We start from the raw sequence: 24,919 nt of genomic DNA, 5'->3' as shown, positions 1-24,919 counted from the left end.
CTCTCCAGCCCTCCTGGGTGTGGGCATCTGTAGTTTACCTGTCAACCTGGCACTGCAATGAAGCAGTACCCTCTTGCAAGGGTGGATGTCTGCAGAAGACGGGAGGGGACAGCCCTAGCTTCCTCGGTTGCTGAGCACCGGCTGGCCGGGAGCAGTCCTTGTTGAGCTGATTTCAGGGACTCATGAGAGCTCCAAGGAGGAGCTGGAGGATGAGGGCAGAGGAAGGGTTGGTCTCTCGGCCCCTGTCCCGGTTCCTTCACATATGCAACACCTTGACTTTCTTCAATTGTCCTTGAATGAGAGAGCCTATTGCTTAAAGGGGGAGGGGGGCTTCATGACCAGATGCTCTGAGAACCTGTGGAGTTCTGGGCTTATTCCACAAGTGCTAGAGAGAAGGTCATGGGCATCTCAAGTCTTTTCCTGCCCATCCCAAGCCCCTCCATCTAGTCTCGTCTTGATCCTCAGTGCCCACATCTGTAAAATGGGACTCAAGCAGGCCCCACTTCAGCTAGGTTTGAGAGGATGCAGTGGGAAACTTTCTGCAAAGTGCTTAGCTCAGGCCTGGCACAGGAAGGCACTTAACGAATGGCCTGAATATGATACTGAACTGGCAGCATCTTCACAGCCCACTGCGCCTGCCTCCAGGGACCATGTGGGAAGATGTCCTGTTTCCAAAGGGGTCCCAGGAAGTGCGAGCCTCACCTGAAAGAGTTTACGCTTCCGAGTCTCCCCAACCCAAGAAGGACCCTGCTCCACACCCCGCTCTGCTGTCAGAGGCTCCAGGCAGCACAGCATCACATCTGGGGTTAAAGTCATTGTCACAATTAATGGAGCACCAAAGAGCCAGCCAGCTGCTCCCTGTCTGTTTCCTGCCAGGGACCCGGATAAATTAATCAGCTCAATCTGAGTCTACTACAGCTGCCCCACCGGGGCCAATGGTCTGGCCTAGCCCTGCCAACCCCAGGAGCTGCTGCAGATGCCCAGAGTGGCACAGACTCCTGGAGGTCTGGTGCAAGGGCAGAATCAGCCCTGTTCTCTGCCTGGGGCACCCCCACCCCATGCTGGGTGCCACTCCCATCTCCGCTGCTTCTCAAGCCCAAAAACTGACTCTGGCACACTGCTCCCCCAACTCTGTCCTCCTCCCAGATCAGAATGCAGTGAACCAGCTGTGCAGTGCTTGCTGAGGCACGTCCCTTCTCTGAGGCTTGGGCTTCTCTTCTGTAAAATGGGGTAGCGAATGCCTGCTCCTTCCGTCTACTCCAGGGGGTACAATGGAAATTAACCTGCCCGCTTACCTAAAGCAGCATTCATTAGTCCATGTTAATTAGCCAGAGCAGGCGGAGCACGTCCCAGCCCCAGCGTGCGGAAGTTCCCGGGAGCAGAGGGAAGGACGCAGCCTGATGAAGAGCAGAGGGTCTGGGCCAGACCTCCCCGTCTTCGCAGAATTGCTTCGCCTCTGAGAGCTTTCAGTTTCTCATTGGTAAAACGGCCTTTTCATGTATCATCCCATTGGTGGCACTGCACGGAGCAGTTCTAAGATTGTCCCCATGTTATAAATGAGGAGGTGGAGATGAAGTAAGTGATCTGCCTGAATCACACTGACTACAGGAGGCGGAGCCCCCATTCATCAGGACCCAGCGCCCGGGCCCTTCAGGTTCTGCACCTGTCTGACAATCGGGTAACATTTCTGAGGCTGCAGACTGTCCTGGGTGACCCTTGTCCTCAAGTTACTGAATGGACTCCAGAGTCAGAGGGATGGATGAACCTCAAGGACCATCTCCAGAGGTTCCCCCTCCCAGCTGGGCAGGAGAATCACCTGGAAAGCTGATTAACTTTAATTTTTATTTTTGAGACAAGATCTCTCTCTGTCACCCAGGCTGGAGTACAGTGACTCACTGGAGCCTCGACCTCCCAGGCTCAAGCGATCTTCCTACCTCAGCCTCCTGAGTAGCTGGGACCACAAGCGCACACCACCACACCCAACTAATTTTAATATCTTTGTACAGAAAGCATCTCACTATGTTGCCCAGGCTGGTCTCGAACTCCTGGTCGCAAGCAAGCCTCCTAAAATGCTACACTTACAGGTGTGGGCCACCATGCTTGGCTCCCTGGAAAGCTTATTAAACAGAAGATTCCCAGGCCCTTCCACAGACCTCCTGGATGTGGAACTCTGCAGCCTTCACCTGCTGGCCTGGCACAGGTTCAAAGTCTAGAGTTTGGGAATCAGGCATGTCATTCCAGCCTTCCCTCCTCTCCGAGGAGCCCCAGTCTCCAGGCCCCCTGACGATGGTAGGTGGTCCCTGGCTCAGCAGAGAGTGCAGGCTTGCCTTCCTATCTCACGAAATGGTCACAGAGTGGGCCTTACTGCCTGCAGTTCAAAGGTGGCATAAGGGACTCACCACAGGTTCTGGGCCCAGAGAGACCCAAGTTTAAGTCCCAGCTTGCCATCAGCTGGAACCTGCCTGATGATGGGCAAATTACTCCTCACTGCCCTGAGCCTCAGCTTCCTCACCTGTGAAGTGCAGTGGCTGCACCCACCTCAAGGATTGGTTGTGGGGAGTGATGAGATAATGCCTGTGACCTGCTCAGAGCTCAGTGAAGTTGCCTGATTTGTTCTAACTCGCGAATGCAATGCCAGAATGCTGAGCTATGCTTTAGAGCGCCCTGCACGAAAACACACCTGAGACTGCCAGAGTGAGCGTCCAAAACACGAGGCCAGCCATGCTCCCCACCTGCTGAAAACCCTGACAATTCCTCGCTACCCTAAACACCAAGTCCGATGCTCTGGGCGGGATAAAGACACCCCGGAGCCAGCCAGGGCCCAGGTGTGCCCTCCTAGCTGCTGGGACTCAGGGGAATGCCAAGTCAGCCAAACGCCATGCAGTGAGGGAGGAACCAGGACCCGTCTCCTCACGGGTGGAACCCTGACACGGGGGCCAGCTCACTGCACCAAAGCCTTCCACACCACACTCACGCGGGGAAGACAGCCACACCAAGGAGCGTTTTACAGAGCAGGGGACTGACATGCTGCAAGGTAAAGGGATACCCCAAGCACCCGGCCTCCGTCCTCGGGCAGTGGTGCTGGCTCAGGTGATGAGGGCTTTCTCCAGGCTCGGGGACCTGGAGAGCCAGGGCCATGTGGCCCACCCCCAGCTCCCGGGAGCCCGGTGCATGAGGGTTGATAACAGGCTCAGCTCACTGCTGCCTGGTGACCAGATCCCCAGAGACAGAGGAGCGGGGCCATGTCTAGACTTCCAACCACAGGCCCCCCACAAAATGCCCAGATGAAAACTCTACCCAAAGTCAAGAAAGGCCCTTCATAAGTGTTAACCATTGGTAACATTATCATCATCATCATTAATATTATTATCCCTCTGTCCTCACAGCCATAGAAGCTGAACGTGGACATGACAGAACTCAGGTATGCACCATGTGCTCGTGTCCGTGGCAGGGATGTGTGCATGTGTGTGTATGCGCATGCGTGTGTGTGCATGTGTGTGTTTCTGAGCACCCTGGTGAGAGGAAGTTCATGTGACGGTAACTGTGTGAGATAATACACGTGAGTAACAATGCTAAAGATCATTATAAAAGCCTACGTTCATTGAGGGCTCACCCTGTGCCAGACTCAGTGCCAAGACTGTGTCATCTGCTCTCGCCCTGCCGTAGACCTAGGAGGTCGTCACAGGCTTGTCCCTTTCTATAGATGGGGAAACTGAGACTCAGAGAGGTGAAGTGGTGACCCAAGGCCATCTGCTTGTCAAGGACAGAGCAGGGATCTCACCAGGCTGGTGGGCTCACTCCTACTCTACTTCCCTGCCCCCGCAGGATTCAGAGAAGAGAAGCAGAGGGATGGGGCAGTGCAGCCTGCTCACTGCAGCTCCTCCCCAGGAGGATGGGGGCATGGTCTGTGAGCACATTACCCACAGCGACCTGAAGGTTGAGTCCAGAGTCACCATGGAGGCCTGGGAACCTGGCCACTTGGGGAGAGAGACAAGCAGAGACTCCAGAGGTCAGAGGACTGGTGAGGCCAGGGCAACTGGGAGGGAGGGAGCAACCCAGAAGGCAGGAAGGCCTGGCTGGCCTTCTTTAGTCCTGGCCTGGCACCTCATGAATCTGTAGGATGCAGCCATGGGGATCCCCAGACCTAGGGCCTCAGACTTGAAGAATCAGGGATCTGTTGCCAGGGTTGGTTCTGTAATCTCAAGGGTCTGTATGCACTAAACTGTTAAGAGATCAGCAGCACTAACTGCTGTGTGCCCTTGGGTAAGTCTCCTGACCTCTCTGGGCCTCTGCTTCCTTTGATTGATCTCATGCAGACTCTGTGAGTGGCAGCCTCTCTCCGCTCACAGGGGGATGGCATTGTCCCCACTGCCCGTCACTTACACCATGAGCCGGATACGTGAGCCAGCCCCAGTCCCCGTGGATGGTCGATGTGTCCAGCAAATTCACTGTAAAACAGGAGACAAGAGAGCATCAGGCCCCTGTAACCTCTCCCCAGATCCTCAAGCACAGCCTGACCCAGCTACACTGGTCCACACTCAGCCCCCAGCACACAGCTCACACGGGTCCCTCTGCCTGAATGTCCTTTCTCTCTTCCCCTCTCCTTGAAGGCCCAGTTTAAGTTCTCTTCCCTGAAGCCTTCCTCTCACCCTCTTGGCCAAAAAGTAATATTCTGAACTCCCAGAGCACAAGCTGTTCCAAGTGCCAGACATCCTTGGTTGGTGGCACAGTGGGATAGTTAAGAGGTGGGCTCGAGGCTGGCAGGCCTCAAAATCCCAGTTGTGCCACTTAGGAGCTGTGTGTCCCTGGGCAATTCCCCTCACCTCCCTGAGCCTCAGCCTCCTCCTCTGTAAAATAGGGTGATAACGATTTCGGTCCCACAGGGCTTTTGTGACGATGACCTGACCCTTGTCTCCTGCAGGAGCCATGATGGCATTCAAGGTCCATGCTGCAAAGTCATACCTCCCATTGGAGGACTGGCCCCAGCTTAGTAATTACCCTGTTCCCCCAGCATGGTGCCTGGCGTCTAGCACGTCCTCTGTGCACATCTGGTGTGGAGGGGCTTGGGGGGTAAGAGCTGCCTCTTAGTGAGCACCTACTATGTGCCAATATCTGCAAGGGGAGCTTGAGATGCCTCATCTGCGCCCCCGCCCAACAACCTGAGAGGCGGCCATTATTATCTCCATTTTACAGATAAAAGAACCGAACCTCAGGGAGGTCCAGGAATGTGCCAAGAGCCCCACAGGTGTAGCTGGCAGGGCTGGCATTCAGAGCACCTGCTTTAGCAACTGCAGGCCATCACCATCCCTGGATGCTCAGGCCCGAGAAGCAGAACCTCTGGGTAGTCTCCACGGCGGGAAAGGAGCACTGGTCCAAAGGGCAAGTCACTCTAAGTCAGGCCCTCTGCAAAGGAGAGCCTGCAAGCTCGACACGGTAGGGAAAAGAGCCCATCTTGGGGGTCAGACATTCCTGGGCCCATGTCTCAAGGCAGCTACTTATTAGCAGGTGACCCTTAATTTACGCATCTGTAAAATGGGTTCATAGTACCTAAGAGTGGGATGAGGGTCAAGAAAGTATGTAAAGCCTGGAGCCAGGGCTGGTCCTTAACAACACTAGTTTCCCTTCTCTAAGTCCCTCGCCCTCCACCTCTCTCCACGTCCCTTGTGATCACTCCCTCATTTAAGGTGATACAGATGCATTATGCTGTTTAGAAATCAGGGCTCAGGCTTCAGCCGTCTCTAACTGCTGTGTGTCCTTGGTTAAGTCCCTTCACCACTCTGCTTCCTTTTGGTTAGCTGGTGATTGCTGTATGAGACGCCCTTGGCTCCAGAGTCCCACAGCTTTCCCTTTCACTCTGCCTTCCATGAACCTCCTCTCCCAGCCAACAGCCATGGGCTTTTAATCACCCCAGTCAGCGGGCTTGGGCAGGTGATGGGGGTTAAAGATGGAGCCCTCCTGGAACTTTCCCACAGGGAGGCTGGGTGTCTTTCTGCCTGAGATTTGCATAGCTCTAAGCCTGCCCCTCAAAGATGGGGACAAGTGTCCTCAGGAAATGCTGGGGTGAAGATGCTCTTATTTGCTGATTTTCTCCTGCCTCTCACCCTCCCCACCCCACCATCAGGGACCCTGGAGGAGGCCGGCTGGAGTGGGGCTGCCAGAACTAGGGAGGGGTTCTCCATGCTCCTCCCTGCATTCCCCCCTGGGTCCCCAGGGGCCACCTGGGATCAGGGGACAGAGCGAATGTCCGCAGAGGGACGTCCCCCTCCCCAAGCCGGCCCCACATCAGGGGCAGAGGCAGAGAGAAGGCTTCCCGCCTCCCTCCCTCCCTCTCAGGCAATGTGGAGAAAACTGGGTCAGGCAAGCTCTCTCCTCCTGCTGGCTGGTGGGAGGGGGAGGGGGCCGCACTGCAGTTTCCCCCAGACCAGCAAAGCCGAGTTTGGGGAGACGGTGAGGGAAGGACACGTATGGGGCCCCCCGCCTCACCCCGCATCCCGGACACAGGTCTCGGGGTGACTGGGCCCCTTCCGTGACCTGGCCTGGATGCAGCCCAGACTTGCCCCTACCCTGGAGCCACCGAGTGGATATCCACCGCTTCGGATTCTCCCCCTGGAGCGTGCGGACTTCAGGGCCTGCAGACACTGCTCTCCAGGCCCTGCCCTCCCCGGGGAAGCCCCACCTTATCTGCAGCTGATTCTTGATCAACCAGCCGGGGGCTCAGATAATCCAAAGATAAGTCAAAAGTCGATTCTATCGGACTCAGGAAGGGCTATAGGATTACAGGGCTGTTTGTTCCAATTCATTCCAGACCCTTCTCTGTCCCTCCCCTCCCTCCTCTTCCTCTGTCTCCATCTCCACCTTCCCTTCCCCATCCATGTCCCCTTGAATGGATGAAAACGCAGAGTGTCCCTTGAAGGAAGCCCCAAGTCCATAGGAGGTTTGATCAGGGCTGAAGAGAACGCCAGCATTAGGCCCACTCACCCTGGGTCTGGGTCCCCTTGGGAATTCAGACCCTCTGGTCACCACAGGGGGCCTCTCTCCCGCCTCTTGCCCTGCCAGACTGTGAGGCCAGTTCTCCCCTGTGGGCCCATCTCCCCGATTACAAACCAGGGGGATTGGACTCCATGGTCTCCCAGGGCCCTTCAGTGAAGCGAAGCACTTAACCCCTCTGCCTCAGTTTCCTTATCTGAAAGATGTCCACAGGCATCCCTCCTAGGCCTATCTGCCCGGGCTATTCTGGGGGGATCAAACGGGTCCCTCTCCTGCTCTGGGAAACACAGATAACTCCTAAGCCGTTCCTGTTGGACTGTAGAAGGCATTATGTGATTTCTTTTTTTCTCCAGCACCGTCGCCTTCCCCCATTCCATTTCGCTGAGACTAATACTTAAATTGATTTACATTCCCTGAGGACACAGCGCAGGATGGTGAGGCTGGAGAATTCGGGGTGGCCAGGGGATGTCAGCCAGGATTCTGAATGCCTTGGAGATCACCTCAAAGTGGAGGATAAACCACACCAGAGAGCAATAAGCGGCCTTGGGCCTGGCAGGGGTCAGAGGGCATCTCTGCAGGTGCAGGGCCCTTCCTGGGCCCACGGGTGCCCCAGCAAAGGCTCTGAGAGTGGCTGGTGTAAGGGTATTTGGCCAGGCTAAGGTCCTGTCACCTTTGCTAGACCCAGCTGGGAGCAGAGCCCCTGCTCCCGAGTTCCAACAGTCTCCTCAGCTGGCACTGGTTGTTCTAGACCAGCCCAGGGACAGTGCTGGAGAGGACTCCTAGATGCGCCACATGGGACTCAGGTCCTAGGTCTCCACCCCATGGCTGTCTGACTCGCGTGGGTAACCTGTGCCTGGCTATGGGTGCCCTGCTGCATTGATCGGAGAGGGCGTGGACTTTCGCCCTTGGGCTATGCCTCTCTTCACCCGGGACATAGACTTCCCCACCTGCCTCTCTCTCTAGACCCTGCCTCTTCCTCAGCTGCTGGCCCACCCCCCCCTCCCCCGCTGCACAGGTCCCCTCCCCAGACCCATGGTTTGTCCTTGGCACATGAGCCTGGTCCAAGCACCCTCTTCGAGGGGCTCTGGGGCTACCAGCCTGGGATTCCAGAGGGTGATGGCTCCTCCCCAGAGAGGAGAGTTGAGGCAGGGGGTTGGGGGTGCATCACCGGACTCCCAGCACCTTGATGGAGGGCTCCTCAGAGCCTGCTGGGCAAACAAACTGCCCCCTTCCCTCCACCCACCCTCAGAAAGCCGTCTTCTCAGGCGCAGCTCCCAGGGCCCCAAGACCTCTTAGATTCCAACCCTGCCCCCTTTCCTACTCCCCAGCACCCCCCAACCCCAGACCTCTCCCGGTGCCTGGGAACCTGCGTCTTGTTACACCCACCTGGCCCTGCTCTGCCGGCATCTCACCTCTCGGCAACCCTGCCATGCCCCTCCTCCATGCTGGGTCCTGGGCTCACGGGAGACTATGATTTTATCTGTGTCTGTGTGTGTTTGTTGGTGCACATGCATTTCCATGGGCATGAATGCAAGCGACGGGCTCCTTACATATGTGGTGTGATATATATATGTAGACACAGAGTTGCATATTTGCATGTGCATGCATCTGTACATGCATGTACATATGTGTTTGTGCTCATGTGTACTGGCTTCATTTCTGTGTGTGTGGCTGTGGATGTTATGTGGGGTGGGGAGACTGACCACACACGTGAGTCTCTACAGGCCTGAGTCACAAGTGTGAGTCCCAAGTAGCCTGTGTGTGTGCTTGTGCGTAGGGTGGGACCTCGGTGAGCTGTGCGTGAAGGGCAGATCTGTGGTCTGTCTGGGCGTGGAAGAGCAGCACCAGCTCTGGAGTTTGCTCACACCTGGAAGTTCATCCTGGCAGGGTGAGGACCCAGCTCTGGTCCCTGGACATCGTCAGCCCAGGAGCCTGCACAGAGATGCTCTGGCTTCCTTGGGGCAGAGCTATGGGAACAGAGGAGGACCAGGGCAAGGATTGGGGTGTGGGGAGTGGGACCCAGGGAAACCTCCTGAGCTGGATGGAGCTGGGGTCTCCAGGGAGCTAAGGGGTGTGTGGATGGGAGGCTTGGGTGCTCCCTCTCAGCTTTTCTTGTCCCCCCACCACCAGAAGTCATTTCCCAGACCTTTTGGGTCCCAACGACTCAGTGCACCTTCCCACCCCAATCCTTCCTCCCACACGGGGCCCCAGAGTGACCCTGCCATCCCAGCCTTCTCTGACAAGACTTTGCTCTCTGGGGCCTGCCTACCTCAGTCTCTCTGTGGCCTCCCCATCCCCCAGCCCTCTCCTCCCCAAGCCGCTCCCGCTGCCCACCAAGCTGCCTCTCCTCCAGTCGGAACTTCCCTGCCCTCGCTTCTTCTCCCCAGCCCATCACCAGACTGTGGCCCTCGGGTCCTGACCCCTCTCCCAGACTCTCATTCCCTGCCCCTCATTCCTGCCTCCCCTCAAAGCCCGTCCTGCTCTCCGGGGTCCCGTTTCTCAGCGCCTGGCTCCTATCTCTCAATGCCGTCCCCACCCCCTTTTCCTTCCGACCTCTGAACCTCCTCTGCCATTCTCCTGTCTCTCCATCCCTAGTGCCTACCCCCACGTTCTCTGTCCCCAACCCTCTTCCTTGCCCTATCTCACTGTACCCTTTCCTCCTTACCTCTTCTCTTGTCTTCTGTCCAGTCCTGTCCCCTTGTCCCCGGCCCTCAGTTTTCTGTCCCCAGCTGCACATCCCTCAGTCCTGTCTCCTGTCCTTTCCCACTGTCCCCCAGTCCCCGGTACCTGTCCCTCTTCCTCAAGCTGGCGGGTTCCCATCTCCACTGCTCTGTCCCTTAATCCCGGGTCTCTTCCGCGGTGCCACCCCTGCCCCCCGGGCCGAGGGATCCCAGCCGCCTTGGAGCTCAGGGTCGATGCAAAGGAAGTTGAGCCGCAGGCAGCGCGCGCCGCGCCCCGCGCCCCTCGGCCGCCCCCGCCCCGCCGCCGCCGCCGCTCACCTTCGCCGCGCGCCGCGGACACGCAGGTGGCCGCCGCCGCCGCGGCCGTGACGACCCAGAGCGCGGGGGGCAGGCGGCCCCGGGCGGGGGCCATGGCCGGGCCGGGCGGGCGGGCGGGGGCGCCGCGCACCCTCGGGCTCGGCCGCGGCGGCCCGCGCGTCGGGAGGGAGCGCGCTCCCTCGCTCTCCGCACACCCGGCCGGGCGCACACCCCGGCGCACACGCGGCTCCCAGCGCACACGCGGGCACCCGCGCCCGCCGCCGCCGCCGCCCCGGGCGGGGGCCGGCCCGTCACGGCGCCGAGCCAATCAGCACCGAGGCGGGGGGGTGGGGGACACGGAGCCCGCACCGCGGCCACCCGGCCCGCGGCCACCGCCGCCGCACGTGCGCACGCCCACCCTCCCCGGGCGGCGGGCACCTTCGGGGGCGCGCCCCGCGCTGCGCACGTGGACTTAGGGCCCCAGTGCGCGAAGACACCATCGGGACGTCCCAGCGACACCAGGACCAGACCCACCCAGGGATTCCCTCTGTGGACACACGCGCGGGCCGCACATCCACCGCAAGCTCGCTCCTGCACGCATGACCCCAAACACCGAGTACCTCGCGTGGTGACACACTCCGATGGATGCACACTAGTTCTTGGGCAGAGGCTCAGAGACGGGCTCAGAGGCACTTTGAGGTGAAAAACCAAAAAAACACCAAAACCAAAAGTCTTTCTCTTTCCCCACCCCAACGACTTGGCATTTAGGGACCATGGGGTTTTAGGGAGGCCTTAGACTGCAGTGGTCAGGAGGGCAGGCTCAGGGACCAGGAAGACAAGTGTCCTGCTGTGTGGCCTTAGGCAGGTTTCTTAACCTCTCTGAGTCTAAACTTTCATGTCTGTAAAACAAAAATACCAGTATCGATATCCTAGGGTGGTTGTAAGAAGTGAAAGGACCCAGGTGGAACTCCTGACAGACAGCCGGGCGCACAGCCAGGTGGCCAGTCATTACAGCTATTCTCCAGTGAGGCAGACTATCATTCCCTGCTTTTCCCTCCCCTGATCTTCCCTGTCTCCAGTTCCATCCCCCAGGACTAGGGGTCTCATCCAGGGATGGTTTTGGGCTGTGACGGGAGGACAGGGATATAGGGCTGCATCCTGGGGCCTGCTCTACCACTCTCAAGTCCCTCACACACCTGGTGGGCCAAGCAGTCTGGGAAGCATGCAAGATACCTGCAGCCTGCTGAGAGGGTGGATGCCCAGGGGAGCAAGTGCCTGATCTCTTCCCACTGCCATCTGGCACAGACCATTGTCCAGCCCCCTCTTCCTTCTCTCCCAGCTCCCATGGTCACCGTGGGGAGTTGGAGCCATGGCTGGAAGTTACCTAGGATAAGAAAGGCCATTTGGGGAACACATACCTTGAGTCAGACCCTGCTCTAGGGGCTTTATAAACTCGCTCCAGTTTAAGCCTCACACACCCTGCAGGGGTGGCATACCTAAGGAAACAAAAACTCAGGCCATCATTTGCCTTAGATCACACAGCTGGTTGAATGCCAGAGAGGTACTCAGATCCACAGCTGCTTGGCTCCAACACCCATTTCTTTCCTCTGTGTCTTTTTTTTTCTTACAGAAAGGGGGAAGACAGTTCCATAGGAGCCCCTTCCTCGCAGCTCAGGTGGACTGCCTCACTAATGTAGTGAGCCTCCTGTGACCAGAGGCATTTAAGCAGATACTAGCTGAAATTGTTCAGATACGCTGTAAGAGGGCAGGTGAGTACAAAGCAGATTGGACTAGACCCAGAGTGGCAAACTCAAACGCCTACATGAGAAAGGCAGGCACCCTCACGGAGCCTGCTAGGAGAGTGTACCCAGATCCAGCCAACATTGCTGGTGGAAACGTATGCCGTTTTCTGCATTTTCAAGAACAAGTTGTCTATCTGGAACTTTTATGTGATACCTCTTGATTTTTAAGTTTGGCAGCTAATGTAAACATTTTAATAACACCATAGTGTGGGCAGACCTGTGAGTGGAGTGGCTATAGCCCACAGACCTCTGGGCTGTGATTCAAGGCTCATCAGATAGAAGAATCCATGGCTGGGAATTCACTCCTGGAGTGTCAAAGAAGTGGGCAGAGGAGAGGCGGGAAAATGCAGACAAGGCAAGGCATGGTGGCTCACGCCTGTAATCCTAGCACTTTGGGAGGCAGAGGCAGGGGGATCGCTTGAGCCTAGGAATTTGAGACCAATCTGAGCAACATGGCAAGACCTCATCTCAACAAAAATTCTTTTAAAATTAGCTGGGTGTGGTGGTGCACACCTGTGGCCCCAGCTACTCAGGAGGCTGAAGCAGGAGGATTGCTTGGGAGGCTGAGGCTGCAGCGAGCCATTAGTGAGCCGTGATTGTGCCACTGTATTCCCACCAGGGAGACACAGCAAGACCCCATCTCATAAAAGAAAAGAAAAAGAAAAAAGAAATGCAGACAGTATGCAGAATACAGTCACAAGCAGTCCTGGGCATGCCCTACTCCGTCCCAGGCTCGCAGAAAGATTTGTTGGTGGAGACAGGCTTTGCTGGGGGTTGGGGTTCTGCATCCCCAAATGTATGTGAAGCCAACCAAATCTGGGTTTTGCCCATTTTGTAGGTGAGGAAACTGAAGGAAAGCCAGGTTTTCTGGACCTGAGGAGTCCTTGAAGGACTTGGTGGGCATGAGGGATGGTTCTGAGTCAGGAGTCTGCTCTACATTCCAAAGCTCTTTAGCAAAATAAGGAATTCATTTTGCCAATGTTCCATGGAATGCTAAGAGCAACATGCTTTCAGCTGTCTCCCTGCGCCCTGTGAAACTCCCAGGATGCCCCAGCTCAGGTGTGCCCTCTCCCCGGGGTCTCTCCCTCCCACCCCTCCCCTTTGCTGTTCTGGGTTTCAAAGGGGCAACTTGCCCATCTGCCAACGGGAAGGAAGAAACTCCTAGAGGGGCAGGGGGTCTCACCGGGCTCTTGGGGACATGACAGTTCCATAGGAACACAGTTCCATAGGAAGACAGTTGACCTTGCATCTGTTGACTTAACCTTCCATCCTCCCTGAAGGGTCAAGCAGTACAGAGCTGTGAGGAGAGCCTCAGAGGGGGACTGGGGCAGGTTCCCTGCTGGGGCAAATCTTCCCCAGCTCCACCACAGCACTGCGAACACCATCCAGGCTGGACTTGGCACGTCTTTTCTCATTGAATCCCCGCAATGCAGAGATTTCACCCATTTTAAAGAGAAGCGCAATGAGATTTGAGAGGACTGACGGACAGGGAGCCCTGTGAGGTGCGTGGGCAGAATCCCTGATGCTTGTGGCTTCTTTTGTCTCTTCTCGCCAACTGGATTCTGAACTGCTTGAGGGCAGAGCCCATGGCAGGGTCCTGGCTGGGTCCCGCTGGGTCCTCCTGGTGCACTGTAGATGCTCCAGGAACGCTTGCCGAATTACTGAATGAGCAGCCATCCAAGAGGGCCGCACTCCGCAGGCCAAGTATGCCGGGTGAGCATGGCTAGAGTTAGAGGACAGGTGGATAGCTGTTCAGGTGTGCTAGCTGTACCTGCCAAGTGGGCTTGGCCTGAACCCTACAGGTGAATCTGAACAGTGCTCTCCCTCTCCCATCAGCGCATCGGGACCTTGTTCTACAAAACAGGTAAGCCAGGGGCAGCGGCGGGCAGAGCTGGGCTTGGCAGAGCAGGGCGGCCTCTGAGTCAGTCCTTCCCCACTTTCAGACTCCTCCCTGACCCATGTCTTCTCCTGGGAGGGGGAAGAGTAATTGCAAGGAACATCAGACAAGACTCGACTATGTGCGGACCCTCCCAGATGTATCTCTCCTCGCTTCACCTTTCTGAGCCTCAGTTTCTCCAGTTACAAAATGAGGATAATGCCAACAACGCACAGGGTTGCTGTGAAGTGTGAGTTCACAGATGCAAACGTGCTTGGAAACCTATAACGAGATCTAAGATTGGAAGGCACGGTTACGTGCTAGAGGAGGAGACTGAAGCCCAGCGGCTCTGCGCTCTGCGGTCCAACTAGGCCGGGTACCATTTTAGGCCCAGGTAGAAAAGATGTTCTGGCAGAAGACAGATGTGTAGGAGTGGGAGGGGTCAGGACGGGGCAGTGGTGAGTCGTTAAATCTTCGCCCATCCTTGAGCCACCCTGCCCCCCGCCTGGATCTCTTATTGCCCACCCAGGCTGTCTCAAAACCCCCACCCCACATCCCAGAGCAGGCTTGGTTCACTCTGTGAGGGGTGTCAAAGGGGACAGGGCATTCTGGACACTTGCATCTAAATCTCTTCCTCCCCTCTGGCTGGAAGGTGGAGTCACTGGAGATCTTGGAAGAGCCCTATTCCTAACACGAGGCTCATGTTGCTTTCCTGCTTAGGGCCTCTGTTTTTCCACCTGTAAGCTGCCTTCTCCAGGTGTTTTCCGGAGTTGCAAGGGGAATGGAGCTTGGTGCTGGCACTCCACCGGGCTGCTGCTGCGGTTCCCTGCAATTAAGATCTGACCTTGCCCTTGAAGTGTTCCCAGCCAGAAACAAGTGAGGAAGTAGCTTATGTTGCGTGGGAGAGTTTCACGCAGACCATGGGGAATGTGTTTAAACTTTGTACTTTGCCTCTGGTGTCAGAACAGAAGGGTCTAAGACTGTCCCATCTGATAGACACATCAGATTGCAGTAGTGTGCCACATATGTAATTTAAAATGTGTTTAGCATCACATTAAAAAGTAAAAAGAAGGCCGGGCACGGTGGTTCACACCTGTAATCCCAGCACTTTGGGAGGCCGAAGCAGGCGGATCACCTGGGGTCCGGAGTTCAAGACCAGCCTGGCCAACATGGTGAAACCCCTATCTCTACTAAAAATACAAAAATTAGCTGGGCGTGGTAATGGGCATCTGTAATCCCAGCTACTCTGGAGGCTGAGACAGGAGAATCACTTGAACCCAAGAGGCGGAGGTTGCAGTAAGCCGAAATCATGCCACTGCACTCCAGCCTAGGTGATAAGAGTGAGACTCCATCTCAAAAAGAAAAAAAAAAAAAGTAAAAAGAAATAGGTGAAATTAGATGATGTAAGAATACATTTGTTGATTGAATGGTGCTTGGTATGTAATATTAATGTATTACTGAATTCACTCATTCAACAAATGTGCACTGAGCAACCCCTGTGGCACCGTGCCAGGTGCTGTAAGAGGACAGCGAGCCACACAGACACAGGACTTGTTCTCACAGCGTTTCTGTCTAACAGGATAATTAAATAGGCAATCACAAAGCCCCCTTCCACATAAGGGAATGCTTCAGGGAAAACTTAAAATGTACAATTTAAAATATTATCTCCAAAAAAGTCCTTTTTTTTTTTTTTTTTTTTTTTTGAGACAGAGTTTTGCTCTTGTCGCCCATGCTGAACTGCAGTGGCACAATCTGGGCTCACTGTAACCTCCACCTCCCGGGTTTAAACAATTATCCTGCCTCAGCCTCCCAAGTAGTTGGGATTATAGGTGCGTGCCACCATACCCAGCTAATTTTTTATATTTTTGGTAGAGATGGGGCTTCACCATGTTGGCCAGGCTGGTCTCCAACTTCTGACTTCAAGTGATCTGCCTGCCTTGGTTTTCCAAAGTGCTGGGATTACAGGCGTGAGCCACCGCGCCTGGCCCAAAAAAGTCCTTTTTAAGCGTCAAGTACTGAATGTAATTTAGCCTATTCTTAGTAGTTGAGAGTCATCACTATGAACCAAGAATCACTGAATCTTGATGTGGAAAAAGACCTAGAGATGAGTTCGTCCAAGCCCCTGCTTGTGGAGTGTGAGACAGAGGTGTCTTCGGGGCCACGGGGCTGGGTGGACTTATTTGTCCTGCCATGAAACGCTCAGGCTTGAATGCGTTTCTATCTCTTCCTTCTCCCTCAGGCTGTCAGCTGCCTCTTCTGTCTGCTGCAAGTCTCCTGCCTCTGACAGTTTCTAACTGCCTCCTGCATTGTGGTTTCTAATCTCTTGAGGACTTTGAAAATAAAAAGGAATGCTTGTTAGAATTGTTTGTAGAGTAAGAGTCAACCGGCTGTAAGTGAGCGACTGCCTTATGGGTAGAGTGTGAGCTTAGGGCCGATAGTGTGGCTGCCCAGAGGTCTCTTCTGCTTATTCCTGGCGGTTCTCCAGACATTTGTTCTCGGGTTGAAGGGTAAGGGAGGTGTTGTTCTAAATACATAAGAGGCTTATTAATGGCCAGGCATGCACAGACTAATTGCTTCCTGCTGTTTACACATAATCAATCACGTCCACAGTTTGGAACCACTAAGCAAGCGGCAGAGTGGAGTGGAAAGATGACTGGATGGGGAGGGGCCTCAGAGGTCTGGGCTGCTCCATCCTTCACGTTCCAGTCTGTCCTGTCCTAACAAACCAGAACGAAAGCCTCCCTTGCTCCCCTGCTTCTCCCTCTCTCATCCTCTTCCAGCAAACTGCTGTTCTCACGGCCTCCCCATTTCCTTCTCTCCCAGTCTCCCCTCCACTCTGCTCATCTCCCAGTCCCTGCACAGCCCAAGATCACCTCCGTCACTGTCCCTACTCAGCCCATTGTCACCTCCACAGCCCTTCAAACACCACCTGCCCCTACCCTAGATGACGCCCTGGGCTTCTCCCAGCACCACGGGCTGCCCACTTGTACAAGTCAGGAAACTGTGCTGTGTCCCTGTGCCTCCTTCTCCACCAGCCATGTGGCCAGGATAGCCCAAGTCCTATTGCTGATATCACCTGGACATGTCTGGAGTGTGTCCATGCTTCCAGCCTGATCTCCATCTCCACTGCCATCAGCCTGCTCTGAGCCCCCTCACCTCTCACGGGGACAGCTACAGTGGCCAAATCCCTGGTGGCCGCATCCCTGGCCTCTGTGCACACCCTCTGGCCCCTTCCGGCTGCTCACCACACTGCAGCAGGAAGCCATTCAGTGCACAAGGTCATGGTCAGCCCTGCCCCTGCCCTCCCCTCCTCTGACCTGATTAGAGCTTTTCCAGAGCTTTCCATCGTTCTCTCTGGATAAAGACCCAAATCTTTATCACACCTGCATGTGCAGGGAGGGAGGGGCGGGGTATGGGGTCTGGCCCCTACCACCTCTCCAGTCCCTGCCTCCCCCTCTCCAAGCTTTCTGGAAGGCACTGTGCCCCTCCTCACACACGGCCTTTGTCTCTGCTGCTCCCTCCTTCAGCCTCTCCTCCCCACCACCCCTCGCTCTTCCTTCAGCTTGGCTCAGGCAGCCGGTCCTCAGGAAAGCCACCCATCCCACCCTCCCCCGACCCCCTCCACCCTCCGGCCCAAGTCAGCTCTGTCCCAGAGCCTTTTCCATCTCAGCAGCTCTTTTTTTTTTTTTTTTTTTTGAGACGGAGTCTCGCTCTGTCGCCCAGGCTGGCGTGCAGTGGTGTGATCTCAGCTCACTGCAAGCTCCGCCTCCCAGGTTCACGCCATTCTCCTGCCTCAGCCTCTCGAGTAGCTGGGACTACAGGTGCCCGCCACCTCGCCCGGCTAGTTTTTTTTTTGTGTTTTTTAGTAAAGACGGGGTTTCACCGTATTAACCAGGATGGTCTCGATCTCCTGACCTCGTGATCCACCCGCCTCGGCCTCCCAAAGTGCTGGGATTACAGGCTTGAGCCACCGCGCCCGGCCTCAGCAGCACTCTTGACTGGGGCTGGAATCCTACCTGGATTCCTTGGGTGGTTCCTTGATTCTCACCACCCTCCCGGGGAGCAGGGGCCCCTTCTGCTCTCACTGGACACCAGCTTGTCAGTGCCCGGCCGGCAGGTTGCCCTCCACAAGGGAGGCCCTGGCTCCTCCTGGAGGCCTGGCCCAGTCCTGGAACTGAGGCTGGATTGTCTTTGCCACTGCCCGCCTGTGTGACTTTAGGCAAATCACGTTACCCCTCTGGGGTGCTGCTCAGCGTGGGGCAGGGCCTCTAAGGGCTCTCTGCATCTAGGATAATCTGACAGAATAGTCACTCTTCTTATTAATCTTAATAACAATCATTTGAAGTGAGTTCTATTATTACCGACATTGTCTCTATGTAAATGGGGATCAGGCGGAAGAGGGGAATGTGATGTGTACAAGATGCCACAGCTATTAAGTGGCAGAGTCAGGATTCACACTCAGATCTGTTTGGTCCCGAAGCCCAAGCACATAGTCATGAGACAGCTGGGGCCAGGCAGCAGGGTGAGGACTCCGAACGTGGAGAAGTCCTGGGCAAGGGGCCAGGTCGGCAGTGAGAATGGAGCTGGCGCCACGTGGGTGCTGGGTTATTGATTTGGGGGTTACCAGGTGGGTTGGTTGACTCTTCCCTGGCCCCTCAGACTTCTATGGGGAAGGTCAAGGAGCTCATGGCCCTGAGGAGAGGCCAAAATCTCAGTGGGTGGAGCAGGGAGATTCTGCCAAGTCCGCAGGTCAAAGCTGGGCTTGACTTCTAAGCGTGAGCACAGGGCGGTGCAGAAGCCCTCCCTGGGGACAGCCAGGATGACAGGGCTCCCAGGAAGCAGCTGAGGAAAGTGTCTAGACTGTTGGGAGGCAGCAAAGAGCTCTGGAGTCATACCTGGTTTAATAAAAACCCCAGGCCTGATCCTGCCTGTGTGCTGTGTGGCTTTGGGAGCTCACTCTACCTCTCTGAGCCTCAGTCCGGATCTGTAAAATGGGGCCACCAACCCCTGTCCTTTAGGTTTGTGAAGATTAAAAGGATGCCTGGCGCAGAGTAGGTCCTTGGGCTTCACAGGCCCTTTGCCCGCCTCTCCCTGCCCAGCCCCAAGGCCGTCCCCAGGGAGCAGGAGGGAGAACGCCTCAGCTCAGTATCAGAGAGAAGAGCGTAAATGTGCCTGATATTCAAACACAACCGTATCACCACTCTGCCTCATTGGGGGGACAATGCATTGGCATTCTCACATATGGGAGGAACTCCACGCATGCCACTGTTTTCTAGAGAGACGGACAGAACAAGGAGGGGTAGACAGCGTGTGTGTGTGTGTGTGTGTGTGTGTGTGTGTATGAGAGAGATGAGCGAGAGAAAGAGAGCAAGCCAGTGCCTGGGTGACAGTGACTTGTGTGTGGGGGCGGGGGTTGCGTGGGTGTGAGTGGGTGGGTGGTGGTGAGGGCACCTCTCTCGAGCAGGGGAATGGTTTAAGGAGAGTGACTTGGTAATATCCAATACCAAATGTATTGAGATGCTGAGCAGCTCTAAAGATCTGTGTCTGATTTTCATTCAAACTGCTGAGGCAGAGGGCGTGATGGGAGGGGCGATGCCTCCATCACTGCAGGGAAGGTCTGATTTCAGGAGCCAGAGCCAGGGTCATGGCCAGCACCGGAGCCACCCACACCCACACCACGGCGGCCACCTTCCCAGCCACTGCCACCATTGTCACCACAGCCAGTACCACACAAGGAATGCTCTGGCCCCTGTGTTAGGCCATCTCAGTTGCTGGACATCTGGGCCTCAGTCCCCAGTGCTGCAAATGAACGGAGGGAACACCAGCCCAGTGCCAGTGCCCTGCGTTCGGAAGTCCCCCTCCTCTGCCTCCTGGGCCCATGTGCTCATCTGTCACATGGGCAAAGAAGACCCCTGTCCCACCTCCATCCCATTCCATCCACCCACATTTTCTGAGGCCTGACAGCGTGGGGGACCTGTGCTGGGTGCTAGGTACTGGTGACACATCACCTGCCCTGTGGACACTCCTAATCTGACAGTTGAGACAGACTAATGTAGACCATTTGAACAAGCTACTGTAGGCTCCAAAGGAGGGAGAGCTGAACAGTGGTGTGGGCGTGGTGTGTATGGAAGGACAAAGGGAGTGATTGCCAGGTCCAGAGAGGGAAGGTGACGTCTCCCAGGTTGCACAGCCAGCAGCAAATCTGGAACCAGAACCCAATCTCCTGGCTCCTTATCCAGGGCTCTGGCCGCTACCTTGGGCTATCTCACCATGGAGCAAGCAGACCATGGAGAATGAGCTAGGCTGTGGGTTTGTTCACCTGTCAGCCTTGGCGGGAGGAGGGAAGGGGAGTCTGTGTGCTAATCCCCAGCAGGGCGGGTGGAAAGCAGCAGCCGGAAGGGGCTGTGATCTATGCAGTACCCAACATGAGCCGGGTGCTTTGCAATTCCCCTCCCCCACTCACCTCTCACCAAGGCTGCTGGACCATCACATCATTAGGCTCCCCAGAGTCTCAGAGCAGGGGAGCAACCTGTCCAAGGTCACCCAGCCAGGAAGCAGCTGAACTAAGATGTGAACTCTCCAGCCCGCATATGTCCCCTTGGCCAGAGAACTCCCTGGGGCAGGTTTGTTGGGAGGGAGACAGGGGTCACTTGGACACTGGAGACCCATGTGATTCAGGGGCCACCTAGGAGCAGTTCTCGGGAGTATAGTTTAATTTGGATTTGTCCTAAATGCAGGGTTACTCCCTCGGATGTGAGTGCAAGAGGGAGTGAGAGCCCATTTCTGTCCCCACTGCGGCACCCAGGGCTGCTCTGGGGACCCAGGCTGTCTGGATCCCAGCTGAGCTGTTGTCAGCCCTAGCCCAAGGTCATTTGTTCTGGGAAGAAAGGCAGCTTCTCAGTCCAGCATGTCCCGCCCTCCCTGGCTCTGAGCTGGGAGTTGGGGCGAGGCTGAAGGACGTTTCTGGTGAAAACAGATTACCTGGTAAGGCGGCTGGCCGGGTGGGATGGCACTGTGGTGGCAGGTCCATCAGACATATCTCCATGGGGATGTTTCCTGGGGCTGCTGGTGACAGGCCCCCGCCTTGGGCTGTGGAGGGACTGCTGCTGAGGTGGAGACAGTCTGGCCCCATGCCTAGGCTGGGCCTGCCTCCCCTGTGGCCTCACGGGCAGGGGCCCACCCTCTCTGATGCCTCCTCCCAATAAGCCCCAGAAATCGCCCAGGGACCAGCCTTGTTCTAGTTCGAGCCTATCTGTTGAATCTGTCCCCTCGTTAACTCCATCACTTCCCTCTCTCCTGGACACTGCCTCTGTAGCGGAGGTCTTCCTGTCTCCAGGTGCCCCACCTCCAATTTTGCATCTAACCACAGCCAGGGCCATCTTCCCAAAGCAAGATTCTTCCCTTGGCATCACCTGCAGCTATCTCACTGCCTTAGGAGGAAGCCCTGGCTACGTGGCCTGAGAAACGAAGCCCTGAGTGGTCTGGCCTCTGCTTCGCTCCTCACAGCATCTTGGACTCCTGTCCTCTCCTCTCTGCTCTGTGCTTGGCGTGGGCTACTCCTTCTGCCTGGCACCCTCCCCTCACCCCACCACTTCCCACAGGGCCTAATTTCTACGTCTTTTGCAGATCTCAGCTTGCATATCACCTCCTCCTTGAAGCCTTCCCTGAACTGAACCCCTGAAGTCTAGATGGGTGCCCCCCCAGACCCCCTGGCCCTCAACCCCTTGGTCATCCCATCATCATAACAGCTCACTGCAATAAGACTCTCAGGGGGAGTAGGCTGTCCCAGGCATTTTGCCCACGCTGCCCAATTCCATCCTGGCACTGACCTCAGTGTGGAAAATGTGATTGTTCATCTCACCCACCGAAGTGGGAGTGCCTCATGATCACCCCTTAATGAAGGAGTAAGGGGAGGGATGCGCTCAAAGGCAGGCAAGTGGCTGCTGTGGCTGAGTTCAAGGATCCTGACTTAGCCAGCACCCTACCCCCACATCCCACCCTGGATATCTTGGCTTCCTGGGGACTCTTCGCAGGTTCTGGGCATGCCAGCTCTGTTCAGATTTTAGCCTGAGACCAGCCCTCACCAGCAACTCCTCCAGGCCCCAGATTTGAGCGGCTTCCTAGGGAATGCAGCCAGGATTCACAGCCCTCTCCTCTCTGGTTCTCCCCCCTCCACTTCCGAGTCCCTCTGCTGGCCCCTAAAGTTCCTGGCCTTCCCCACTCATGACCTCCTGGCTTTCAGATGCCACCTCCTGCTGGTCCTGGATTGCCATCCACACTTTGGAACCAGCCTCTTGGCCCACCTGGCCTCCAGCTCGCTGGCTCTGTGGAATGGTTTCAGAGAAGGGTTTCTGACCTTGGACCCTGCCCGAGGCCCCACCCTGCCCTCAGTCTGCACCTGGGCTTGTTCTGTGCGCATGACCCCCTACCAGAGCTTGTGAACCCAAATGTGCAGGAGCTCAGCGCTCTGGCCCCACCTCCTCTCCCCATCACTGCCTAGGGGCTGGGGGCGCTGGGGATGATAAAGTCGTCTAGGAAGAAGGAAGCTAAAGATGTAAAGGAGCCCGTGAAATCCTTGGTGACAGCCGTGACCACTATGGCTCCAGCCATTAAACACGGAGCTTTAACGGCCCCCAAAATACACCTGGGGCACTTGTCAGCGGCTCCTGCTCATCACACGTGCACATGCGGGCCTACACAGGCTCAGTGAGCCGCACAGAGGGTAGGATGGGAAAGCCTGGGAGGTGGTGCCGCAGCCCCCTTGGCTTAGGGACGGGATACTGGGGGCGGACAGCAGACATCCTTCCCTCATGGCCTCCTCGCTTCCACGTTACACTTTATATTTGCATAGCACTTGCTCATTCCCTGCATCCTTACAAAAAGGTTTTGATGTTGGTCGGATGCTATTTAATATCCGCTCTCCTCTTGTTCCTTGGCATAGCCCCCGAGGACGCAGCACGCACCTGGCGCGCAGCAGGCAAGGGGCCATGGGCTTGCTGCCATGGTACATCGTGTTGCCTTGGCCATCAGTGAAAATCCCTAAACAAGACCCTCAGGCTTCATCTGAATTCCACATGGTTGTGTTGAAAGCCCTGGATGGCTGGGCGCGGTGGCTCACGCCTATAATCCCAGCACTTTGGGAGGCCAAGGCGGGTGGGTCTCAACCTGAGGTTGGGAGTTTGAGATCACCCTGACCAACATGGAGAAACCCCGTCTCTACTAAAAATACAAAATTAGCTGGGTATGGTGGTCTGTAAGCCCAGCTGCTCAGGAGGCTGAGGCAGGAGAATTGCTTGAACCCAAGAGGCGGAGGTTGCAATGAGCTGAGATAGTGCCATTGCACTCTAGCCTGGGCAACAAGAGCGAAACTCTGTCTCAAGAAAAAAAGAAAGCCCTAGACGGGAAGCCCAGGCTCCAGGTCCTGGCCTTGCTGCTAACTTCTGTGTGACCAAGGCCTCCCTGTCTTTGGGCCTCGGTTTCCTTATCTGAAAAGGTTCCTGTCCTGCCCTGGTGATGGAAACATCCTGCGGATGGATGGCTGGAACCGAGTGGTGGGTGGGTGTGGGCTGCCTGTGGTCCCCGCAGTCTGGGCAGAGATGGTGGCCTGGCAGCTGTGGGACCCCAGAGCCTGCGGTGCACTCAGGGCTGAGGAGGCCCTGTGGGGGCGGGGTGCTGCCTCTGTGGGCAATCGTTTTTGCTCAGACAGCGCTAGGTTCGAGGCACGTGGTAGAGACTCAGGGAAGGTTTCTTAGGCCTGAACTTAGCCACCAAATCCTTTTAGAGTAAATCTTCAGGAAACATTCAGGAATCCCTTCTGGGCCATTCCCCGCTAAGAGAGTCCCGTGGCCCAGTTCTTGCTACTCTCTCCAGCTGAGGGTCTCACCACTCCTGCCTCCCCAGCTCCAGGGAAGAACCACTCTGAACTTCCCACTCCTGTCCACCAAGGCCTCTCTGCTCCCCTCAGCTGCTGCCCCAGCTGGCGCACTCCTCTCCTGCTCACCCTGGCCCTTTGCCTGTGAACTCCACTTCAAATGACCCCAACTTCAAGTCTCCACAGCCTTCCCTGCTTCCCCCATCTGGGTCAGGTGTCCTTAGAGCTGCCTCAGCCTCCTGGATGTCCACATCACAGAACTCATCACAGTGGCACAGCCATGCTGGGTGGTGTCTCTTCTCCAGGCCCTGGGGACTTGAAGGGGGCTGGGTGGTGACTTCTCCAAGGCTTGGCCTGGCACATGGTGGGGATCCACACAGGCTTGCTGAGTGAATGAAAGACCCCAGGGCAGCTCAAAGTTGGCAGGCTCTGGCAGAGGCCCTGGTCATAGCAGCATCCTGTGGATGGCTGGCTGAAACTGAGTGGTGGCTGGGGGGCTTCCCGCTGGCTCTGTAGCCACCTGAGGCCTGACATGTGTGGTCATTTCTAGGGCTGGGGCTGCTCTGTGGGGCAGCTGTTCTCACGGTGTGCTCCATCGACTGTGCCACAGGCGTGCTTGCTCGGGGGCCATCCTTCTAAGACGCCAGGCACGGGGTCGGGTGGGACCCATGCCAGCCAATCCCTCCTGGGCGCCTTTTCCACACACAGCGGGCCTTCCCCTCACGTCCCCGAGGGCCGCAGGGCTCAATCCTCCCATCTCAGTGTGGGTTACCTTTGCCCTTTCCAGGAGTCATCAGTCATAGAGAACAGGAGGCAGGGTGTCGAGGACTTTTATGTTTAAGTTACTGAGTAGAAAACTGCCTGTCCCTGCCCGGTGGTAGCCTGTAATAAGACCAAACCCCTAATAGATGATCTGTGATGGAAAAGGTCAGATTAGGGTGGGCGACGGGTGATGGGGGAAAAGCAGGCAGGCCCAGCTGGAAGGGACGGAGACTCCAGGCAGGCTGGCCATGTGGTGACAGCCCCATCTGGCAGGCTGCCCCTTTGGAAGGGACTAACTATAGGGTTAGGGTCCTGGAAGGGGCAGGCAGAGGTAACCAGAAAATATTTAAGTGCAGGCAATTGGCAAAGGGCAGGCTCAGGACAGACCTCCAGGCCTGGGGTTGGGAACCCAAGAGGAGAGACTGGAAAAGAGGCTGGGGAGATGGTAGGTGGGGGAGGAACCACGAGCCAGTTACTTACCTTCTTGGGCTCCACTTTTCTCATCTATAAAATGGGAATAATAAGAGTAGCTTCCAGCTGGGCACGGTGGCTCATGCCTGCAATCCTAGCACTTTGGGAGGCTGAGGGAGGTGGATCACTTGAGACCAGGAGTTCAAGACCAGCCTGGCCAACACAGCAAAAC

General features: G+C 56.3%; 1 protein-coding gene across 1 annotated transcript in view; it reads right to left on the bottom strand.

Moving 5' to 3' along the window:
- EPHA8 (EPH receptor A8) overlaps nt 1-10,207 on the bottom strand; it is a 37,408-nt gene extending 27,201 nt beyond the window's left edge. Inside the window, exons 1-2 of the mRNA XM_030913114.1 lie at nt 9,987-10,207; nt 4,384-4,448 (exon numbers count right to left, since the gene is read on the bottom strand). Coding sequence (XP_030768974.1) covers nt 4,384-4,448; nt 9,987-10,080 — 159 coding nt within the window. The 5' untranslated portion in view covers nt 10,081-10,207. The remainder of the gene's footprint in view (nt 1-4,383; nt 4,449-9,986) is intronic.
- Between the last annotated feature and the right edge of the window lie 14,712 nt (nt 10,208-24,919).

Source organism: Rhinopithecus roxellana, chromosome 12, assembly GCF_007565055.1.
Source record: "Rhinopithecus roxellana isolate Shanxi Qingling chromosome 12, ASM756505v1, whole genome shotgun sequence".
Classification (NCBI taxonomy): Eukaryota; Metazoa; Chordata; class Mammalia; order Primates; family Cercopithecidae; genus Rhinopithecus; species Rhinopithecus roxellana.
Note: the sequence above shows the minus strand (reverse complement) of the source record. Positions and strands in the feature narration are given on the sequence as shown.